The following is an 18,255-nucleotide window of genomic DNA, read 5'->3' on the forward strand; positions in this document are numbered from 1 at the left end:
AATCCAAAAGGATACATATGTTGACCAACCATAAACTTGGAGGAACCCTTATACCACCTCTGGCTTTCCTTTGGGCCACATCAGAGTCATCTACCACTGTGATCCCTGGATTCCATTCTAGAAAGCAGCATGACCCAGCCCTTTTCTTTTTTTCTGTTTAGAGATTCTGCAGCGCACATGTCTTATACAGACAGTATGCATATGTACATATAAAATAGGGCATTTGTGGGACTCAAAACCCTTGACAGTTCAAATGAGATTTGGGCTTATGAGCTCTCTATGGAGAGTTTTTGCAGTAGCAGTTGGTTGCTTCCCCCTTGGTTGCCTTTCTATCCCTTTATTCACCCACCCATTCAAGGAAGATGAGCTTCATTCATGTGCTAAACACTGAGGTGTTGCTTGGAAAGCAATGTTCCTTGCCCTCACAGTCTTATATTCTGCAGGGGATCCAGACATTAGGCAGCTATACAATTTAATTATAATTGTTGTTATAATACATAAGTTCCTTCTATTTTTACCAAATATAAATTCATTAACTGGTGAAATATTTTTTGACACTGAAGTACTCCAAGTGGCCAAAATTTTAAAGTGTAATTTAATATACATCAAATATACACATTTATTAGTGCAAATATAGGAAGATATCCTAGGATGGATGTACATGTATGCATACTTACATAGATATATTCTGACATATATATTTCATAGACTGCCTAGCTTTATTGATTTATAATTTTAACAAGATAGTTTAAAAGTAGTCCTTAGGAGAAAAATTCAAAGAAGCAGCCAGATATTGCTCTTAGCAAAATATTTAGCATTAACCTTCTCTTTTTTCCCTTCATAGCAACTACTGGCTGCCATGGCAACCTTTCCCCCCCTAGCATACCAGGGCTTCTTGGATGAAAAGCACAAGGCCTTGGAGATTTCAAATGTCTCGTACAAAGCAGTCTAAACCCTTTACCCTAGAGCCATTACCATCCTGTGCCTCAGAAGGACTGGCTACACCATATAATTTATTATGTCCTGCTTTTCTCTCCATTCAATCAATATCTCTCCAGCAGGAAAGAGAACACCTTTTACATTTCTTTGCACAGAGTAGGCACTCAGGCTTTAAAAAAAATTTAATTGATGGGTTTCAAACGAATTTCACAGGAATCTGCATAGATTAGGCATTTAAGCTCATTAAATTTCTTCTGATAGTGCTGCTTTTGATCTTCTCCTTCCTCCTTTCTTCTAAACCACATTAACTGCTGATGATCCCACAAAAGCACCATTATCACCTCTGCCTTAGGCCATTGTTAGTCCTTCCATCTGAGACTACTTCCAGTTCCCCTGCCCCCCCCCCCCCAATCTATATAATTCCTGCTTATCATTTAGGTCTCCTACAAAGGTATCCTCCCTGAGGAAGCCAAGAACCACTAATAAGCATCTGGGCACTACTTAGAAATGTCACCATAGTGCTCTGTGCTGGGCCCTGTCATGGCACTGATTATAGTGATTTGGAATTTCCTTTTTATTTTCCTATTGCCCTGACAACTAGCTCCTCTATTTATTGTAACCCCAGCGCTATAATTCCTATAGCCAGGCATCCAGGAGTGTCATTCTAAGTGCTGGCCATTGTACTGGGTCCAGGTACGGCAGGTGAATAAGAATGACAGATTCCTGCTATAACAAAACTTACACTGTACCAAAGGAAGACAGAAAATAAACAGAGGAATAAATTAGTAAAATGATTTCAGAGAATAATTAAGTGCCAAGAAAGAAATAAGGCAGAACAATGGAACAGAATCACTGGCAATGTGCAGAATATTTTCTGTAGAATAGTTAGGCAAGGTACCTCAGGAGATGATATTTAAGCTGTGACATGACTGATGAGAAGAAAACAACCACAAAAAGTGCTAGGATGAGCACATTCCAGGCAGAAGGAAATGTACAATTACTCAAAAAGCCAGAACACTGCAGGGGGCATGAGAAGAAGTAGGTCTCAGGGCAGGTTGAAGCATGTCCCAGAGGGGCAGGGATTGCTGAAGGACTTCTACAGGAACCAGTACTGTGCTGACATTCACTACTAAGCCCTGCCTCTCCCCACCTCAGCAGATCTACCCTCCCCAGCCATGTCTGCCTCAGTCCTTGGATTCCCCTCTCTCCTTGACACCATGTCTCCCCACTTGTGCATTTTGCACAGCCTGGGCACCAACAGTGGCGGACCCTGAGATAGCCCAGGTACACCTTGTTGTTACAACTGTGCACCCTACTCGTTTTGCTTGCTTTGCAGATCTGTCCAGGCCAAACACAGTCCCAGGGGTGACTGCAGGTCTCATTTTGCAAGCAGACTTGGACCCCTGCCAGGGTGGGGCTCAGAGTTTTAGCGACCACTGTCCACCAGCAGGGTGCATGCACCACACAATGGAGACACCCCCTGAAGCACCAGGTTCTGGTGAACAGGAATACTGCATTGTAGGGAACTACTGGACTTCTTCATAAGGCTGTTATTTTCAAGAGCAGGAGACATAGCTGAGTTTCCTAACACAGAGGAATATGTCCCAAACAAAGGAATAGAACAAAACCACGGCAAGAGAGCAAATTAAAACAGAGATTAATGATCATACTCATTGGACTTGAGAAAAGAGTAGAGGACATCAGTGAGACCCTTAAGAACCAACTGGACATGAAGAACACAATAAATTAAAAATTCATTTGATAGAATAAATAGCAGGCTAGAGGAAGCAGAGGAGCAAATTAGCAACCTGGAAGACCGAGTAAAAGAAAGTAATCCAGCTGAGCAGGTGAGAGACAAAAAGAATTATGCCAAATGAGAACAGACTTAGGGAACTCAGAAACTCCATCAAGCATAGTAACATTAGCATTATAAGGATCCCCAAAGGAGAAGAGAGAAAAAGGGGGCAGAACATTTATAAGAGACAGTTATAAGTGGGGCACCTGGGTGGCATAGTGGTTAAGCGTCTGCCTTCAGCTCAGGGTGTGATCCCGGCATTCTGGGATCGAGCCCCACATCAGGCTCTTCTGCTATGAGCCTGCTTCTTCCTCTCCCACTCCCCCTGCTTGTGTTCCCTCTCTCGCTGGCTGTCTCTATCTCTGTCGAATAAATAAATAAAATCTTAGAAAAAAAAAAAGAAACAGATATCCAGATCCAGGAGTCACAGAGAATCCCCCAACAAAATCAACCCAAGGAAGTCCACACCAAGACATTCAGTAATTAAACTGGCAAAAAATGAGAGAATTTTAAAAGCAGCAAAAGAAGACCGTTATAAGGTAAATCCCATAAGGCTACCACCTGATACTTCAGCAGAAACTCTGCAGGCCAGAAGAGAGTAGCATGATATATTCAAAGTGAGGAAAGGAAAAATCTGCAACCAAGAATACTCTATTCAGCAAGGCTGTCATTCAGAATAAAAGGAGAGAGAGAGTTTCTCAAAGAAATGAAAGCTAAAGGGGTTCATGACCACTAAACCAGCAAGGTGAAAGGGGACTCTTTGAGGGGAAAGGAAAGACCATAAATAGGAATAAGAAAAGTGGAAAACACAAAAGCAGTAAAAATAAGTATATTTGTAAAAATTAGTCAAGGGGTTCACAGAATAAAAGGACATAAAATATGATACCATATACCTAAAACATGACAGGGAGAGAAGAATGGGTTGAAACTTAAGTGACCATCAACTTAATACAGACTGCCATATGCAAAAGATGTTATATACAAACCTAATGATAACCACAAATCAAAAACCAGTAATAGATATACCTGGATTCCTTTCTCTTTATTTTTTGTATATCACTAAAGAAAGCCAGCAAATTATGAAAGGGTCAGAGAAGAACTACACAAACAACCACAAAACAAGTACCAAAATGGCAATAAATACATCACAATTGAGTTGTACACCCAAAACTAATATAACACTGTATATTAACAAATTAAAAAATTTTAAAAATATAAGGAGAAAAATAAGTACTTTGAATGTAATGGCCCAAATGCTCCAATCAAAAGACATAAGGTAACAGAATGGATTAAAAAAAAGAAGACCCATCTATACAAGAGACTCACTTCAGAGCTAAAGACACCTGCATATTGAAAGTGAGGAGATGGAGAAACATCTACCACGCAAACGGATGTCAAAAGAAAGCTGGGGTAACGATCCTTACATTGGACAAAACAGACTATAATAGACAAAGGACACTATATAAGAATAAAGGGGACAATCCAAGAAGACAATGATTATAAATATTTATACACCCAGCATGAAAGCACCCAAATACTTTAAGTAGCTAATGACAAACATAAAGGAACCAATTGATAGCAATACAATAATACCCCACTTATATTGATGGGCAGATCATCCAAATGAGAAATCAACAAGAAAACAGTGGCTTTGAATGACCCATAGGATCAGACAGATTTAACAGACTTATTCAGAACATTGCATCCTAAAACATCAGGATACACATTCAAGTACACAGAAAACATTCTCCAGAATAGGTCACATATTAGGCTGAAAAACAATTTTCAACAAATTAAAACTGAATTCTACCATGCATCTTTTCTGATCACAACACTATGATCCTAGAAATCTACCAGAAGAAAAAATCGGGAAAGAGCACAAATACATGGAGGTTAAAAACATGCTACTCAACAATGAATGGGTCAACCTGGAAATCAAAATTGATATCAAAAAATACATGGAGTCAAATGAAAATAAACCACAATCTTTAGGATACAGCAAAAGTGGTTCTAAGAGGAAAGTTTAAATGGCCACCTCAAGAAGCAGAAAAATCTCAAACAACCTAACCTTACACCGAAGGGAGCTAGAAAAAGAACAAAAAATCCTAAAACTAGCAGAAGGAATTACATAATAGAGTAGAAATAAATGATAAGGAAACTAAACAACAACAAAAAACACAATAGAACACATCAATGAAACCAGGACAAGATCAAAAAATTGATAAAGCTCTAGCCAGACTCATCAAACAAACAAAAAACCACAGAGAGCACTCAAACAAAATCACATATGAAAGAGGAGAGAGGTAGCAACCAACACCAGAGAAATACAATTGTAATCCTCAACAAAACATGAGCAAACCAAATCCAAAAATACATTAAAAAAATCATTCGTCATGAGCAACTGCGATTATTCCTGGGATACAAGGTGTGGTTCAATATCTGTGTATCAACCAACATGATATGTCAATAAGAGAAAGGATAAAAACCCTATGATCACTTCAATAGATGCAGAAAAAGCATTCAACAGAGTACAACACCACTCATGATTAAAAAAAAACAAAAACCTCAAAAACGTAGGTTTAGAGAAAACATACCTCAACACAAAAAACGCCATACATGAAACACCCACAGCTAACATCATACTCAGAGCTTTTCCTCTAAGGTCAGAAAAAAGACAAGGCTGTCCACTCTCACCACTTTTATTCAACATCGTACTGGAATTCTTAACCACAGCAATTAAACAACAAAAAGAAATAAACGTATCCAGATTGGTAAAGTAAAACTTCTGCTTTTTGCAGATGACATGGTACTGTATATAGGAAACCTGAAGGACTCAACCAAAAAACTACTAGAACAGATAGATGAATTCACCAATAACGAAGCAACAGAAAGAGAAAATAAGAAAGCAATCCCATTTACAGTTGCACCAAAAATAATAAAGTGTACCTAGAAATTAACCAAGGAGGTGAAAGACCTGTACTTTGCAACTATAAAACACTGATGAAAGAAATTGAAGACAACACAAAGAACTGGGAAGACACTCCATGCTCATGGATTGGAAGAACAAATATTTTTAAAATGACTATACTACCCAAAGCAATCTACACATTTAATGTAATCCCTATTAAAATACCAACAGCATTTTTCACAGAACAAGAACAAACAATCCTAAAGTTTATATGGAACCGTGAAAGACCCGGAATAAGCAAAATAAAACTTAGGTATCACCAACACAAATTTCTAGTTATATTACAAAGCTGCAATAATCAAAACTGTATAGTATTGGCACAAAAACAGATACGTAGATCAATGGAACAGAATAGAAAGCCCAGAAATAAGCAAGTATGTGGCCAATTAATCTCTGACAAAGGAGGCAAGAATATGCAACGGGAAAAAGTCTCTTGAACAAATGGTGTTGGGGAAAACTGGACCACTTTCTTACACCATACACAAAAATAAACTAAAAATGAATTAAAAACCTAAATCTGGGACCTGAAACCATAAAAATCCTAGAAGAGAACATAGGTAGTAATTTCTCTGACATTGGCTGCAGCAACATTTTTCTAGATAGGTCTCATGAGGCATGAGAAATAGAAGCAAAAATAAACTAATGGGACTACATTAAAATAAAAAAACTTCTGCATAGCAAAGGAAAGAGCCAAGAAAACTAAAAGACAACCTACTGAATGAGAGAAAATATTTGTAAGTGACATATCTGACAAAGGGTTAGGATCTAAGATATATGAAAAACCGATGCAACTCAACACCCAAAAAACAAATAATCCAATTAAAAATGGGCAGAAGACATACATAGAAATTTCTCCAAAGACGACATCTGAATGGGCAACAGACACATGAAAAGATGCTCAACACTACTCATCATCATGGAAATACAAATCAAAACTACAATGAGATATCACCTCATACCTGTCAGAACGGCTAAAATAAACTCAGGAAACAACAAATGTTGAGGATGTGGAGAAAAAAGAACCCTTGGGTACTGTTGATGGAAATGCAAACTGGTGCAGCCACTGTGGAAAGTGGTATGGAGGTTCCTCAAAAAATTAGAACTACCCTACAATCCAATAATCACAGTACTTGGTATTTACCCAAAGAATACAAAAACACTGATTTGAAGGGATATATGCACCCCTATGTTTATTGCAGCATTATTCCCCATAGCCAAACTATGGAAGCAGTCCAAGTGTCCATCAACAGACGAATGGATAAAGAATTTACAGTATATGCATATATATATAAACAATGGAATATTATTCAGCTATAAGAAAGAATGAAATCTCGCCAATTGCAACAACATGTATGAAGCTAGAGAGTATAATGCTAAGCCAAATATGTCAATTACCATACAATTTCACTCATATGTAGAATTTAAGAAAAAACATTGAAAGGGAAAATAAGACACAAACTAAGAAACGGACTCTTAATTATGGAGAATAACTGATGGTTACCAGAGGTGAGGTAGGTGGGGAGATGGGTAAAATAGATGAAGGGGATTAAGAGTACACCCGATGAGAACTGAGTAATATACGGAACTGTCGAATCACTATATTGTATACCTGAAGTTAATATAACACTGTACACTGGAATGAAAATTAAAAAGAATGAGTTTCTCATATGTCAGTGACTGCAGCTGAGGGTGGGAAATTCTTGCCAGGGCTTTGCTGTGTATTGGTTTTCCCTGCAAGGAGTCTAAGACGACATGTATGCACTTACTTTACATGGAAAATAACTGTAAAAAAAATAAATAACTTGTAGGGGTACCTGGGTGGCAGTGTCGGTTAAGTATCTGACACTAGGTTTCAGCTCATGTTGTGATCTCATAGTTGTGAGATTGAGCCCTGTGTCAGGCTCTACTCAGCACAGAATCTGCTTGGGATTCTCTCTCCTCCCTCCACCCCTCCCACTTGTGCTCTCTCTGTCCCTCTAAAATAAATCAATCTTAAAAAAAAAAAATAACCAGCAAACAAATCAAAAGCACTTTCATTAGAGCTAGTCAAGGAAACTGGCAAGGCTACTCATTGTTAAAACTGATCAAAATCAGTTACACAACTAAACAAAATGAAAACTAAGTTTCGGCAAACTTTCCTTATGTTTTGGTCCCAAATCTTCAAGAAACTGATTCCTGTTACCTTGATGACATAGCCTCTATAATGAAAATTACTATCTTCATGGGTAAGAATCAAGTGAAACACAGGAAGACATTAAACAAATCCCAAAGAATTTGTTCTGTACCCTGAATACTTTAATAGTACCCAGTAGGCTGAACCACAAAGATATTACACTTGTGAAGCTTCACTTGGAAGAGTCAGACTCATCTTTCTGCCAGAGTTTCCTTTTTGTGCTACTCAGTATCAGAGCTTCCTTTCGTGCTACTCAGAATTATGTAGGTTACTAGATGACCACCATTACCCTGAGTACCTTTACAGTAAAGAGCAGTGAAGCTCCTGAAGTGAGCAGATTGTTGAGACTAGAACTCTAATTGACCAGCATGCTTGCCACTTCCCACCAGCAGCTGGGCCAGGACTAGCACAGGCTGTGCTTGCCATCATGCCCCAATGGTCTCTTCAACCCCCCATGCAGCTGTGGCTGTGCTCTAATGCCTCCTCGGGCAGATGGGAAATGGCATTTCAGGGAGTACCTGGCATATTACACAGTGATCTTTCTCGGTGAAAAAGGTCACATCTATTAAAAAGATGACTCCCCTGGGTTATTGAAATTTTCTATTGTATAAAACATTTTTCTTTATTCCCTTTTCTGCCAATGCTTTCTAAGGCCTGCAGGTGGCACATTTAATCACAAACTCCCCATCCATGCAGTTGAGGGGCACAGTGGTACAACAATACATATCAATTGTTCCTTCTCTGACCCCCAAATAATCTTTCTACAATATTTTTCCCTGTCTATTTAAAATTTTCTTTTTCTGTAAATGCAATGTAAAATGCTCCATGCCATTTGTTTGTAATTTAAGAATCATCCCAAGTTATAAAACCTCAGATCAGAATAATCAAATATATATATATATATATATATATATATATATATATATATATATATATATATATATATATATATATATATATATGGAATACTTGCAGAGAGAACTGGAAAGACCCCATGAGAAACAGCAAGGATTGGACACAATACTTGATGAAATAGAGTAGAACTTGATGGTTGTTCTACTTAATTAGGTATGTGACCTTAACTTTTTTGAGCTGAAACTCCTAATTTGGGAGATTAAGAAAAAATATTAATTCCTTCTAACACTGTGCTTCTTTCTTAGCAGCTACTGTATGGCATGGATGAATATTTGGCATTTAAAAATACTTAATTTTACTTATAATTTGGGTAGCTAGGATGATAATATATATTGGATGAATATGTTACATACCCTGGTTTTGAGGCCTAATTTGAAGTTGTTACTTCTTGTTATGTTACTCTGATTCTGAACCACTCAGAACCATTAGTGGACTAAAAATTATTCCCAGTGATATTGCTGAAATACTTCTAGTCTTCGAAAAAACCAAAATTACTAATAAAGCCCAGAATGTGTAAAAATTTAATGATGTTTTTTGAATTTACTTTCTTTTTACATGTTTGGACTCAAGTTCTTCCATTGGCTATATAGTATATTGATCTCAATGTCTGATGTAGGGATGACAAATTATGGTTTGTCAATATTGATGTGAGATAAACTTTATTGAAATATGGGAATTTTAAAGTATGCTTTCACACTTGAATATTTTTCTTAAAAACTTTAGGTGATCTAGTAAGAATTTTTCAGGAGTTATAGAAGAGATTGAATATTTTACTAAGTTTAATTTCCTTTTGGATTTCATTAATGTGAAAATTATTGAGTTGTAACATGGAATTAATATTCTGATAATAAATCTAAGAATATATGCAACTACATTTCATGATTACTACTTTGCTTACCAAAGCAACGAGGAGCTATAGAGTTAAAAATACTTCATCCTGCTACAATAACAAGCAGTTACATCATTATTTGCTTATATTACACTTCAATATGAACCTTTGGATAGAATTTTTCTAATTTTTTCAGATTAAGATTATTACGTTGGACTTTAACTGAATTTTGATGTTTCCAATGATGTATAATTCATTTTTATAACTAGGAAACATTTCATAAACATGTTTGTATAAACAGATTTTTTCAAATGTGTAAGAAAAAAAATACATGTTCAGTTGAAGACTTCAACCCCCTTCTACTTCTATTCTTCCCCAATATAAACTACCTTCCTGTGCTGGTAGAAATAATCTCCATACATCAAGAATAACCCAAAATGAATATGACTCAATGTCAGGGTACCGCTGAATGTACCTTCACTTCCAAACCTTGATTTAGAATGCTACCCAATAGTATATCAAGCTCCCATATATTTTATCATCTTGTTTCTAGATTCCCCATTGCATTGTACTGGTCTGTCTGTCTAGCCCTTAACTAATACCCCACTATCTGCACTGCTATAAATATACAGAGAACTGTAGTAGGATGAGTCTAATGCCATTGTTACTGTTCTGGCTGCCTCCTCCTTACAAGAATTGAAATAGTTCTTTCCCATTTTTTCCTTCATTCTTCCCTATGAATTTTACTATAACAGTCTGCATTTCAAAAGATTTCAGGATTTGAATATATTTTTTATTGAAATTACACATTAGAGATGATTTGCAATCCTTATGGTATTGAACCTTCCCACTAGAAACCTAAGTCCACAATGTTATCTGATTTCAGAAATCGAAAATACAAAATTTTTTAACGAATTTTGCAAAATCTGACCAGACCTGATTCATTTTGTGACAAGCCATGATCTGATGTGATCTGAGACTTTACATATCCTATTTACTATGGATGTTGAAACATTTAGCTATAGAAATACTACTGAACTTAAGGAAATGGTGATGCTCCAAATTCAGAGGGGTACTTCCTATTATATAGTACATTTGTTTGAGGTTTTCATTGATGCACCATAAAGTACACAAATTATAAGTATACAATTTGTAAATTATCACAAAGTGAACCCACCTGAAGCCACCATACAGATCAAGGATGATAATAAAAAGCACCCAGAAGACTCCCTATGACACCTCCCAAAGGAAATACATATTGACTCCTAACCTAGTTTTCTTGTGTTTCAACTTTCTAAGAGTGTAATTGTGTACCATATTAATATAACAAGAAGAACAATTAGATGTTGGGTATATGAGAACTATCTGTACTATCTTTGCCACATTTCTATAAATCTACAACTATACTAGTTTATTAAAAATGCTTCATAGGTCTGATTTCTGTCACTAAACACTATTATGTTTGTAAGACTTATCTAACAATGTATGATTTGTTTGCATTTAACAGTATTCCATTCTATTTATATACAACAAATTATCAGATTCACTTGTAACATTGCTTTTAGGTTTTTTAAATCTGTGATAATGCTGATATGAACTGTATGAACTGTTTTGTACAAGCCTTTTGGTACATATATCCACACATATTCAACCAAGAAGGCTTTTGGTTATAGAGACTTAATTGTGGAAAAGTCTTAATTACATATTTAATTCCTGTCTAAGATGTAGGATAACACAGATTTTCTGTTTCTTCTTGTGTAAGTTCTGGTAAATTTTGTTTTAGGAATTTGTCCTTCATCTAACTTGTTAGATTTCTTGACACGAATATTCCCTAATTACTGTTTTTATGATTGCAGGATCTGTGCTTATGTCTACTTTGTCATTCTTGATACTGTTTATTTGTACCCTTTTCCACTTCTTTTAACCTTGTCTTGCTTGGGCTCTATCAATTTAATATCTTCAGATTTAGTCTTCTACACTGCATGATTATTTTCTACTTTATTTATTTCTATCATTCTTTCTTTCCCTCTGCTTCCTTTGGTCTAATTTGATTTTTTTGGGTAACTTTTTGAGGTTGCTACTTTGATCACGAAATTTGAGTTTCTACTTTGATTCTTTGTAGTGTTTTGAAACAAGCTTTATAGCTTCACATGAAGTCAATCTCTATAAATGCTTCAGGTTCATTTGAAGAAAATGTGAATTTTTCAGTTGTTGGGTAGAGCATCTTACCTATATAAACTAGATCAAATGTGGTGTTTTGTTCAAACCTACGTCCTTATTGACTTATCTATGTATTCTTTCAACTGCTGAGGGAGAATGGTTAAAATTTCTCACTATGATTTTGGATTTTAGTTCCGTTGGCTTATTACATGAGGCTGTGATTTTTGGTACATACAAATGTATATCATAATAGATTCATCTTTTTAAGTAGTAAGTTTTAACTTTCTACTTTGATATTATATCAATATAACACCTTTCTTATTAATTTCCATTCAAATTTCACTCTTTCTCTATCCTTACATGTAAGGTGTTTCGACTACAAGTGTTTTTTAAAAAAATTGGTCTCACAATGTTTGTTTGTCTTTTTTTTAACTGGATAGTGTGCTGCACTTACATATAAATGGTTTTGGTAGATTCTATTTCTTTACAATTCTTTGTGAGCTGAGTATACATCCTGCTTCATTGACTTTAGGTTTCCCCGTTTGTCTTCTGACCTTTGAGAGGTAAGTAAAGTTATCCCTGCTTCTTGCCCACTGCTCTGTCATGGGAACATCATATCCCAGAGAAGATGGGCTCTTTGAACCTGAGTCTCAGAAGAAGACGACAGGAAGGACAAACCAGATATCATCCCCTAGCCTGGAGCTGAACTGACATAGTCTGCCCTCTAGCTGCTAATAAGCAGTAAGAGCAAGAAACACTTTTGCAAGCCACAGAGATTTTGAGGCTGTGTGTGTGTGTAGCCTAATGAAGCGATTGATCTAGAAAAGCATACCAGAAATGCGGTGTTGCTATAAAAGAACACCAAATATGTGTCTGTGACCTTCTGAGTTGGGCAAATTGTTACAGGAGACTGAGAAATAAATGGCAACACATGGTATGCAGTGTCAAAACATTTGGTAAGACTGTCACCTGTGATTCCTTGGAAAGCAGACAAGTTAATAAATATATGACTGTCTAATTGCTGGTAAGACAGAATCTTAATAATTTTAGTTGGTTACTTTTAGCTGCATTTCTTTAGTTACTAAAAGATAGTAATGAGCTCAACAAAGTACTGGTGTGTTTGCCAGTAGGAAAGAAAGCCCTCAGTGAGGCTGATATTTCAAAGACTAGAAAGAACCTGGCTTTGAAATCAGATACGTTTTTATATCCCAGCTCAACCATTTATTACAGCATGGTGTATTAGTTAAGAAAAGTGGTTTCTGTTTTGGTTACAAACAACTCCAAAATGTCGTCAGCTTTAAGCTGATGCTTAAGCTTTAAGATGATGAACTTTAATAAAGTTCCTTAGTTATGTCTGGTGAATATATCCACCCTGGTGAACTGGGCACTCTACCCCCCATAGTCCTGGTCACAGTCAGGGGTACAGGCTTATGGATTCTCCAGTTCACCATACACTCCCATTTGGCAGGAAATATGAACATACAAATGGACAAAGAGAGTTCTCACTCAGAACACATTGAGTCAAAGCAGCCTTATTCCTGCTTTCTTCAAGCCAGTGTGAATAACCTAATAGAGCATAATGTGGATGCTAAAGTTTGAGCAGGATTATTAGCAGCCAGCTACAGTGTCATATCATCTCCTGTTTAAATATATGGGCAACACTTATGTTTGCATCTTAATTCATACTTTTTAAATCCAGGTATTTTTGTAATCATCCTTTCTTCTCTAGTGGTGACTGAGGTGCCAGGCGCTGTAGTGGACAGTAAAGAGATGTTAAGGCATAGTCCTGACCTCAGGCAGTCTATCACCCCTAGAAGACCCATTGCAATAACATCCACCACAGCCGGGTTTAGTGCCACAAAACTCGTGTAGAGCTCTAACCGTGCTCTGACGTGCTTAGCTAGAGACTTACAATGGTGGTGTTTGGCTTTTGTTTTCCTTTGGCAGAAGATCATTTCTCAGGTTCACAACAACTTCATCCTTGCTTATTCTTAACTGAAAGCTCTGGACTATAATTAAAAACAGTAGTTATAAAGCTTTCAATATATACTCAACAACATTATCTGTAAAAAGTGCATCAGACATACAGACATACTAACAAAAAGCCTTGGAGGTAGGTGTCATTACTCTAGATTACAAATGAGAAAACTGACGCCAGAAAGGTTAAGAAATTTATGCAAGTTTGCAAAACTCAAAAGTGGGAGAGCTGAAACTTAGAAACCAAGCAGTTTTACTCTTAAGCCCTGGTTTTGACCACAAGTTCTAATCAGTTGCCCTTTTAGGATTCTGATTTCTCATTTGTCCTTCAAGTTAAGATATTCTAGAAATCCATTTACAACAAATTCTGTTATGTATTTTTTTCATATAACATGCCCACAATCCTGAGAACATAGTTTTTGACTGAAGCATCTCTTCCTCTCTCTATTTTTACTATCACTTATTTTTCCCTTAGGTCTCCACAGAAGAAGGCCTGAGCCTGGCCAGGGAATATAAGTGTGCTTTTCTTGAGACCTCTGCGGCCCTCAGATTCTGCATTGATGATGCCTTTCACGGTCTGGTGAGGGAAATCCGCAAGAAGGAGTCCATGCCATCTCTGATGGAAAAGAAACTGAAGAGAAAAGACAGCCTGTGGAAGAAGTTAAAAGGCTCACTGAAGAAGAAGAAAGAAAACATGACATGATACCCTTGCTTCTAACTCCCTTCTCTCTGAATTTTATCAGTCGGACAATTCCAGATGTTGCATTCTGCTTCAATATTTTCTGTCTCTCTCTCCTTTTCTCTTTAAATATCTGCCTATAGGTAAAAGAAGATCTGCATAACTGTACCTCTTGAGATAGTTTTGTTTTGCCCTTAACCGTTGGAAGGATTTTGTCAATCAGCCGGATATGCTGTTTAAGTTTTTACAATATATTACTAAATAAAATTGACATTCCAATTGCCTCATTTCCCTTTAAAGAGTCTAGCTTCATTTGGTATGCTGTCTGGTTATAGAGGAAATTCAAAATTGCAGACAGAATGATAAAAGGCTCAGGGGATCTGCCTTTGCCTGATAAGACTCTGATTGTTTGCATTTCAGGAATCTCAGTAAATAATGAAGCAGCTCAGGAAGCAATTCAGAGCAGGAGTCTGCAGCCCTGTCTTAACTGTAGAAGTCTTGGTGCTTTTTTGTGAAGATAGAGGAATTATTAATAATAGGAACCAGTTGTGGGTCATTGGGGGGCTGAGAGGAAATATCCCTGTATTTGCAGTGCTCTGCCCTGTTAGGCTTTGGCAAAATTATCACAGTGAAGTCACTGAGCTGTGGCAAAAGGATATTGTCTGTGTAGCAGGCGGAGAGAGGCTAATAGGAACTTGGTGGTTCTGATGTTCATAAAAAGACACCCTGCTTCCTTGCAGTGGGAGTCCCTCCTAGGACTGCTTCACCTACACTGGGACCAACCACCTGCAGGGTAAGAAACTTGTTAATCCAGAGACCCTATATTCTCCCTCTGTTGCCATAATTTCTTCTCTCTTCTTACTCAAACCATGAACCACCACCAGTTAGAGGCTCTTTTTCTTATTTGTTTACAAAGGATCATCATGGGAAATCAAATTGTCTATTCACGTATTGATCCCACTGTGTGATTTGTTTTATTCAAATTCAAGCTTAGAAAGCACCTTACCTGAACAGTTCTGAATGTTTAACAGACAAGTATTAAATAAATAATAAATATGAGATGGAATCTATCCAACCAGTCTTCATGGGTTGGGGACAGTTTTTATCATAAATCAGAGAAAAGGAAGGATGAAGGGCATAGTTATCATACAACATGTAAACACTCATTCTCTTTTTCTCAGTGCCCCTAGAACTTGTTAATCTCTGAAAATGCAGGAATGACTCACTCAAGGTAGCTTAACATACAGTTGGAAAACTCACTTGCCTGTAGAACAGTGGGATTATACATTATGAGATGAGAGAACACATTTTACATAGTAACATGGATACAGCTGGAAGGAATTTAGAGATCATAAATATTTAACTGGTGGACTAAAGTTTCAGCCTTTCAGAATAGTGTACTTGTGGGTCCTTTTATTGCTTGGAACCAAGGCCTTTGTCAAAACCACAGGGACTTCATTGCTCTTGCTCCTATGAACTAGTCATACAATTAAATGCTGCCAAGTCTCTCCCTTTGAGTTCTCTCAACCCTCATATTCTATGGTGTAGGGCACAAAGTATTTTCCCATTCCACAGCGTCCTGAAACCAAATCCACTTCATCTTTTCATTCTCAGGCATTCCTAATTAAGGGAAAAACCAAATTTTAAAAAAGAACGCATGGAGATGATATAAAGAAAGATATTCTTAGGGTTACAGAACTGGTCTTTGCTTCCTCCTGTCATTGGTTCTGAATGTTTAATACTCTGTTTCTGTCCCGTAAGGGGTTAGTACATTCTTTGCCTCCTGGAGCCCCTGACCTTCCACGTCTGAGGAGATCCTGTGAACTCTTCTGTTTGCTAGAGTATGCAATCTAGGAAACATAGCACGTGGCACTTAGTTTTATATGATGGAACTCCATCATTGAAAACCTGACGAGTACCTAATCTATGAATACTAATAGTGTTTGGTTCATTTCCTAACACAACTCAGTCTTTATTGTAAGCTCCACTGCCTTTGGCTCTAGAGTTTTGTATCTCTCTTTTACTCTTCTTTCTTTATACTCTTTGAATGCTAATAAATATTTTATATATTTTAGAAACTTTTAGTGAGGTTTAGATTGGGTAACACTTGGCAAGTCCTACTATTTCACTCTATAGAAGGAAAGAGGTCTGTAATTTATCACCTGGGGGCTGCATGGATTTGAGATAGTTATTATAAGCAGAGATTAAGGCAGCCTTCAAGCATTCTTTTAAACCAGTCTTTCTTCTGGAAGACTGGGCAGAAGGAAATGTTCCAGAAGAATAAAACCTAGATATTTCTGCCCAAGGGCTATCGATTCATTCTCTTGGCATAAGACCTAAGTGCCAAGATCTTGTTTTTGATCATTATCCCTGAAAACTTCCAACCAGACCTAGAATATCTAAGTCAATCTCAAAAGCTCAGAGAAGAAAACCACAAAGTACACATGACTGCATTGCTAAGGGAGTGTCAAGAAAGTCTTGAAAATAAGCATCCATGTCCATTGTAGATGACTGTGTAATCACCCAACACAATTTATCAAATAGTGACCAAAAGCCTACTATGTACCAAGCACTTTTCTAGATCTCACACTCGTGTGTGTGAGTTTAATGAGGCACTTGGGAAATTCTAAACACAGTTTTCTACTACCCAGAAATGTATCATCTATCTATTTTTAGGTGTTTTTCACTATCTTGTAGGTCCCCATGATAAAATAATTTCTCAGATCAGAGACAATAGCAGTCTAAAATACTATATTTTGTGGTCAGTAGGTACAGGTTGAGCTTGGGAACTTCCACAGAAAATGCCAGTGAGGAAAAAATATGGGCACTTGGGTCAAACATTACTCACATCATACTCAGATGTGCAAGGAACAAACAGCTACTTTATTTCTAACTCATCTGTTCTTTCTCACAAGCCCCTGACTAAAGGGTAGCTGGGGCAAGGGGGTACTAAATTTTAATTCATTGCAGTAGTTTAGTGCCAATATGAGGCAATAATTTAAGAAATATCTTTAAATAACACAACCTCTGCATTGTGTACTTAGGTCAGTGTTTGATCATTCAAATTTCTGTCCTGTTTCCTTTCCAAAACTGTATGTGGTTATAGGGGAAAGGCATGGCTTACATGATCTCATGGCAGAATTCCCTCCTCATCTTCTAAGTCCTATAGTATCATCATCCTCTTTAATCTTTTTAACCAAGGGTCTGCCAACAAACTGGACAACTTAGAAGAATAGGATAAGTCCCTAGAAACATATAACCTATCAAAACTAAAGTAGGAAGAAAGAGAAAACTTGAACAGACTGATTACCAGCATTGAAATTAAATCAGTAATCAAAAAACTCCCAACAAACAAAAGTCCAGGACCAGATGGCTTCACAGGGGAGTTCCACCAAACATTTCAAGAAGAGTTAATACCTAGTCTTCTCAAACTATTCCAAAAAAATAGAAAAGGAAAACTTCCAAGTTCATTCTATGAGGTCAGCATTACCCTGATACCAAAACCAGATAAAGGTACCACAGACAGACAACTACAGGCCAATATATTTGATGAACTTAGATACAAAAATCCTTAACAAAATACTAGAAAATGGAATCCAATGACACATTTAAAAAAATCATACACCACGATCAAGTGGGATTTATTCCAAGATGCAAGGTGGTTCAGTACTCCCAAAAGAATTAATACATCACATCAATAAAAGGATAAAAACCTCATGATCATTTCAATAGATATAGAAAAAGCACTCAGCAAAGTACAACATCCATTCATGATAAAAATCCTCAACAACACAGGTTTAGAGAGAACATACCTCAATGT

At 36.9% G+C, this 18,255-nt stretch overlaps 1 protein-coding gene across 2 annotated transcripts in view; it reads left to right on the forward strand.

The window, feature by feature from the left end:
- The window catches only part of RIT2 (Ras like without CAAX 2), a 423,565-nt gene extending 408,831 nt beyond the window's left edge, over window positions 1–14,734 (forward strand). For both annotated transcript variants that reach the window (XM_087869855.1, XM_087869854.1), the window contains one exon: window positions 14,232–14,734. In XM_087869855.1, coding sequence (XP_087725981.1) covers window positions 14,232–14,459 — 228 coding nt within the window. In that variant the 3' untranslated portion in view covers window positions 14,460–14,734. The remainder of the gene's footprint in view (window positions 1–14,231) is intronic.
- The last annotated feature ends 3,521 nt before the right edge of the window (window positions 14,735–18,255 follow it).

Source organism: Ursus americanus, chromosome 19 (genome assembly GCF_024610735.1).
Source record: "Ursus americanus isolate L20-20 chromosome 19, mUrsAme1.1.p, whole genome shotgun sequence".
NCBI lineage: Eukaryota > Metazoa > Chordata > Mammalia > Carnivora > Ursidae > Ursus > Ursus americanus.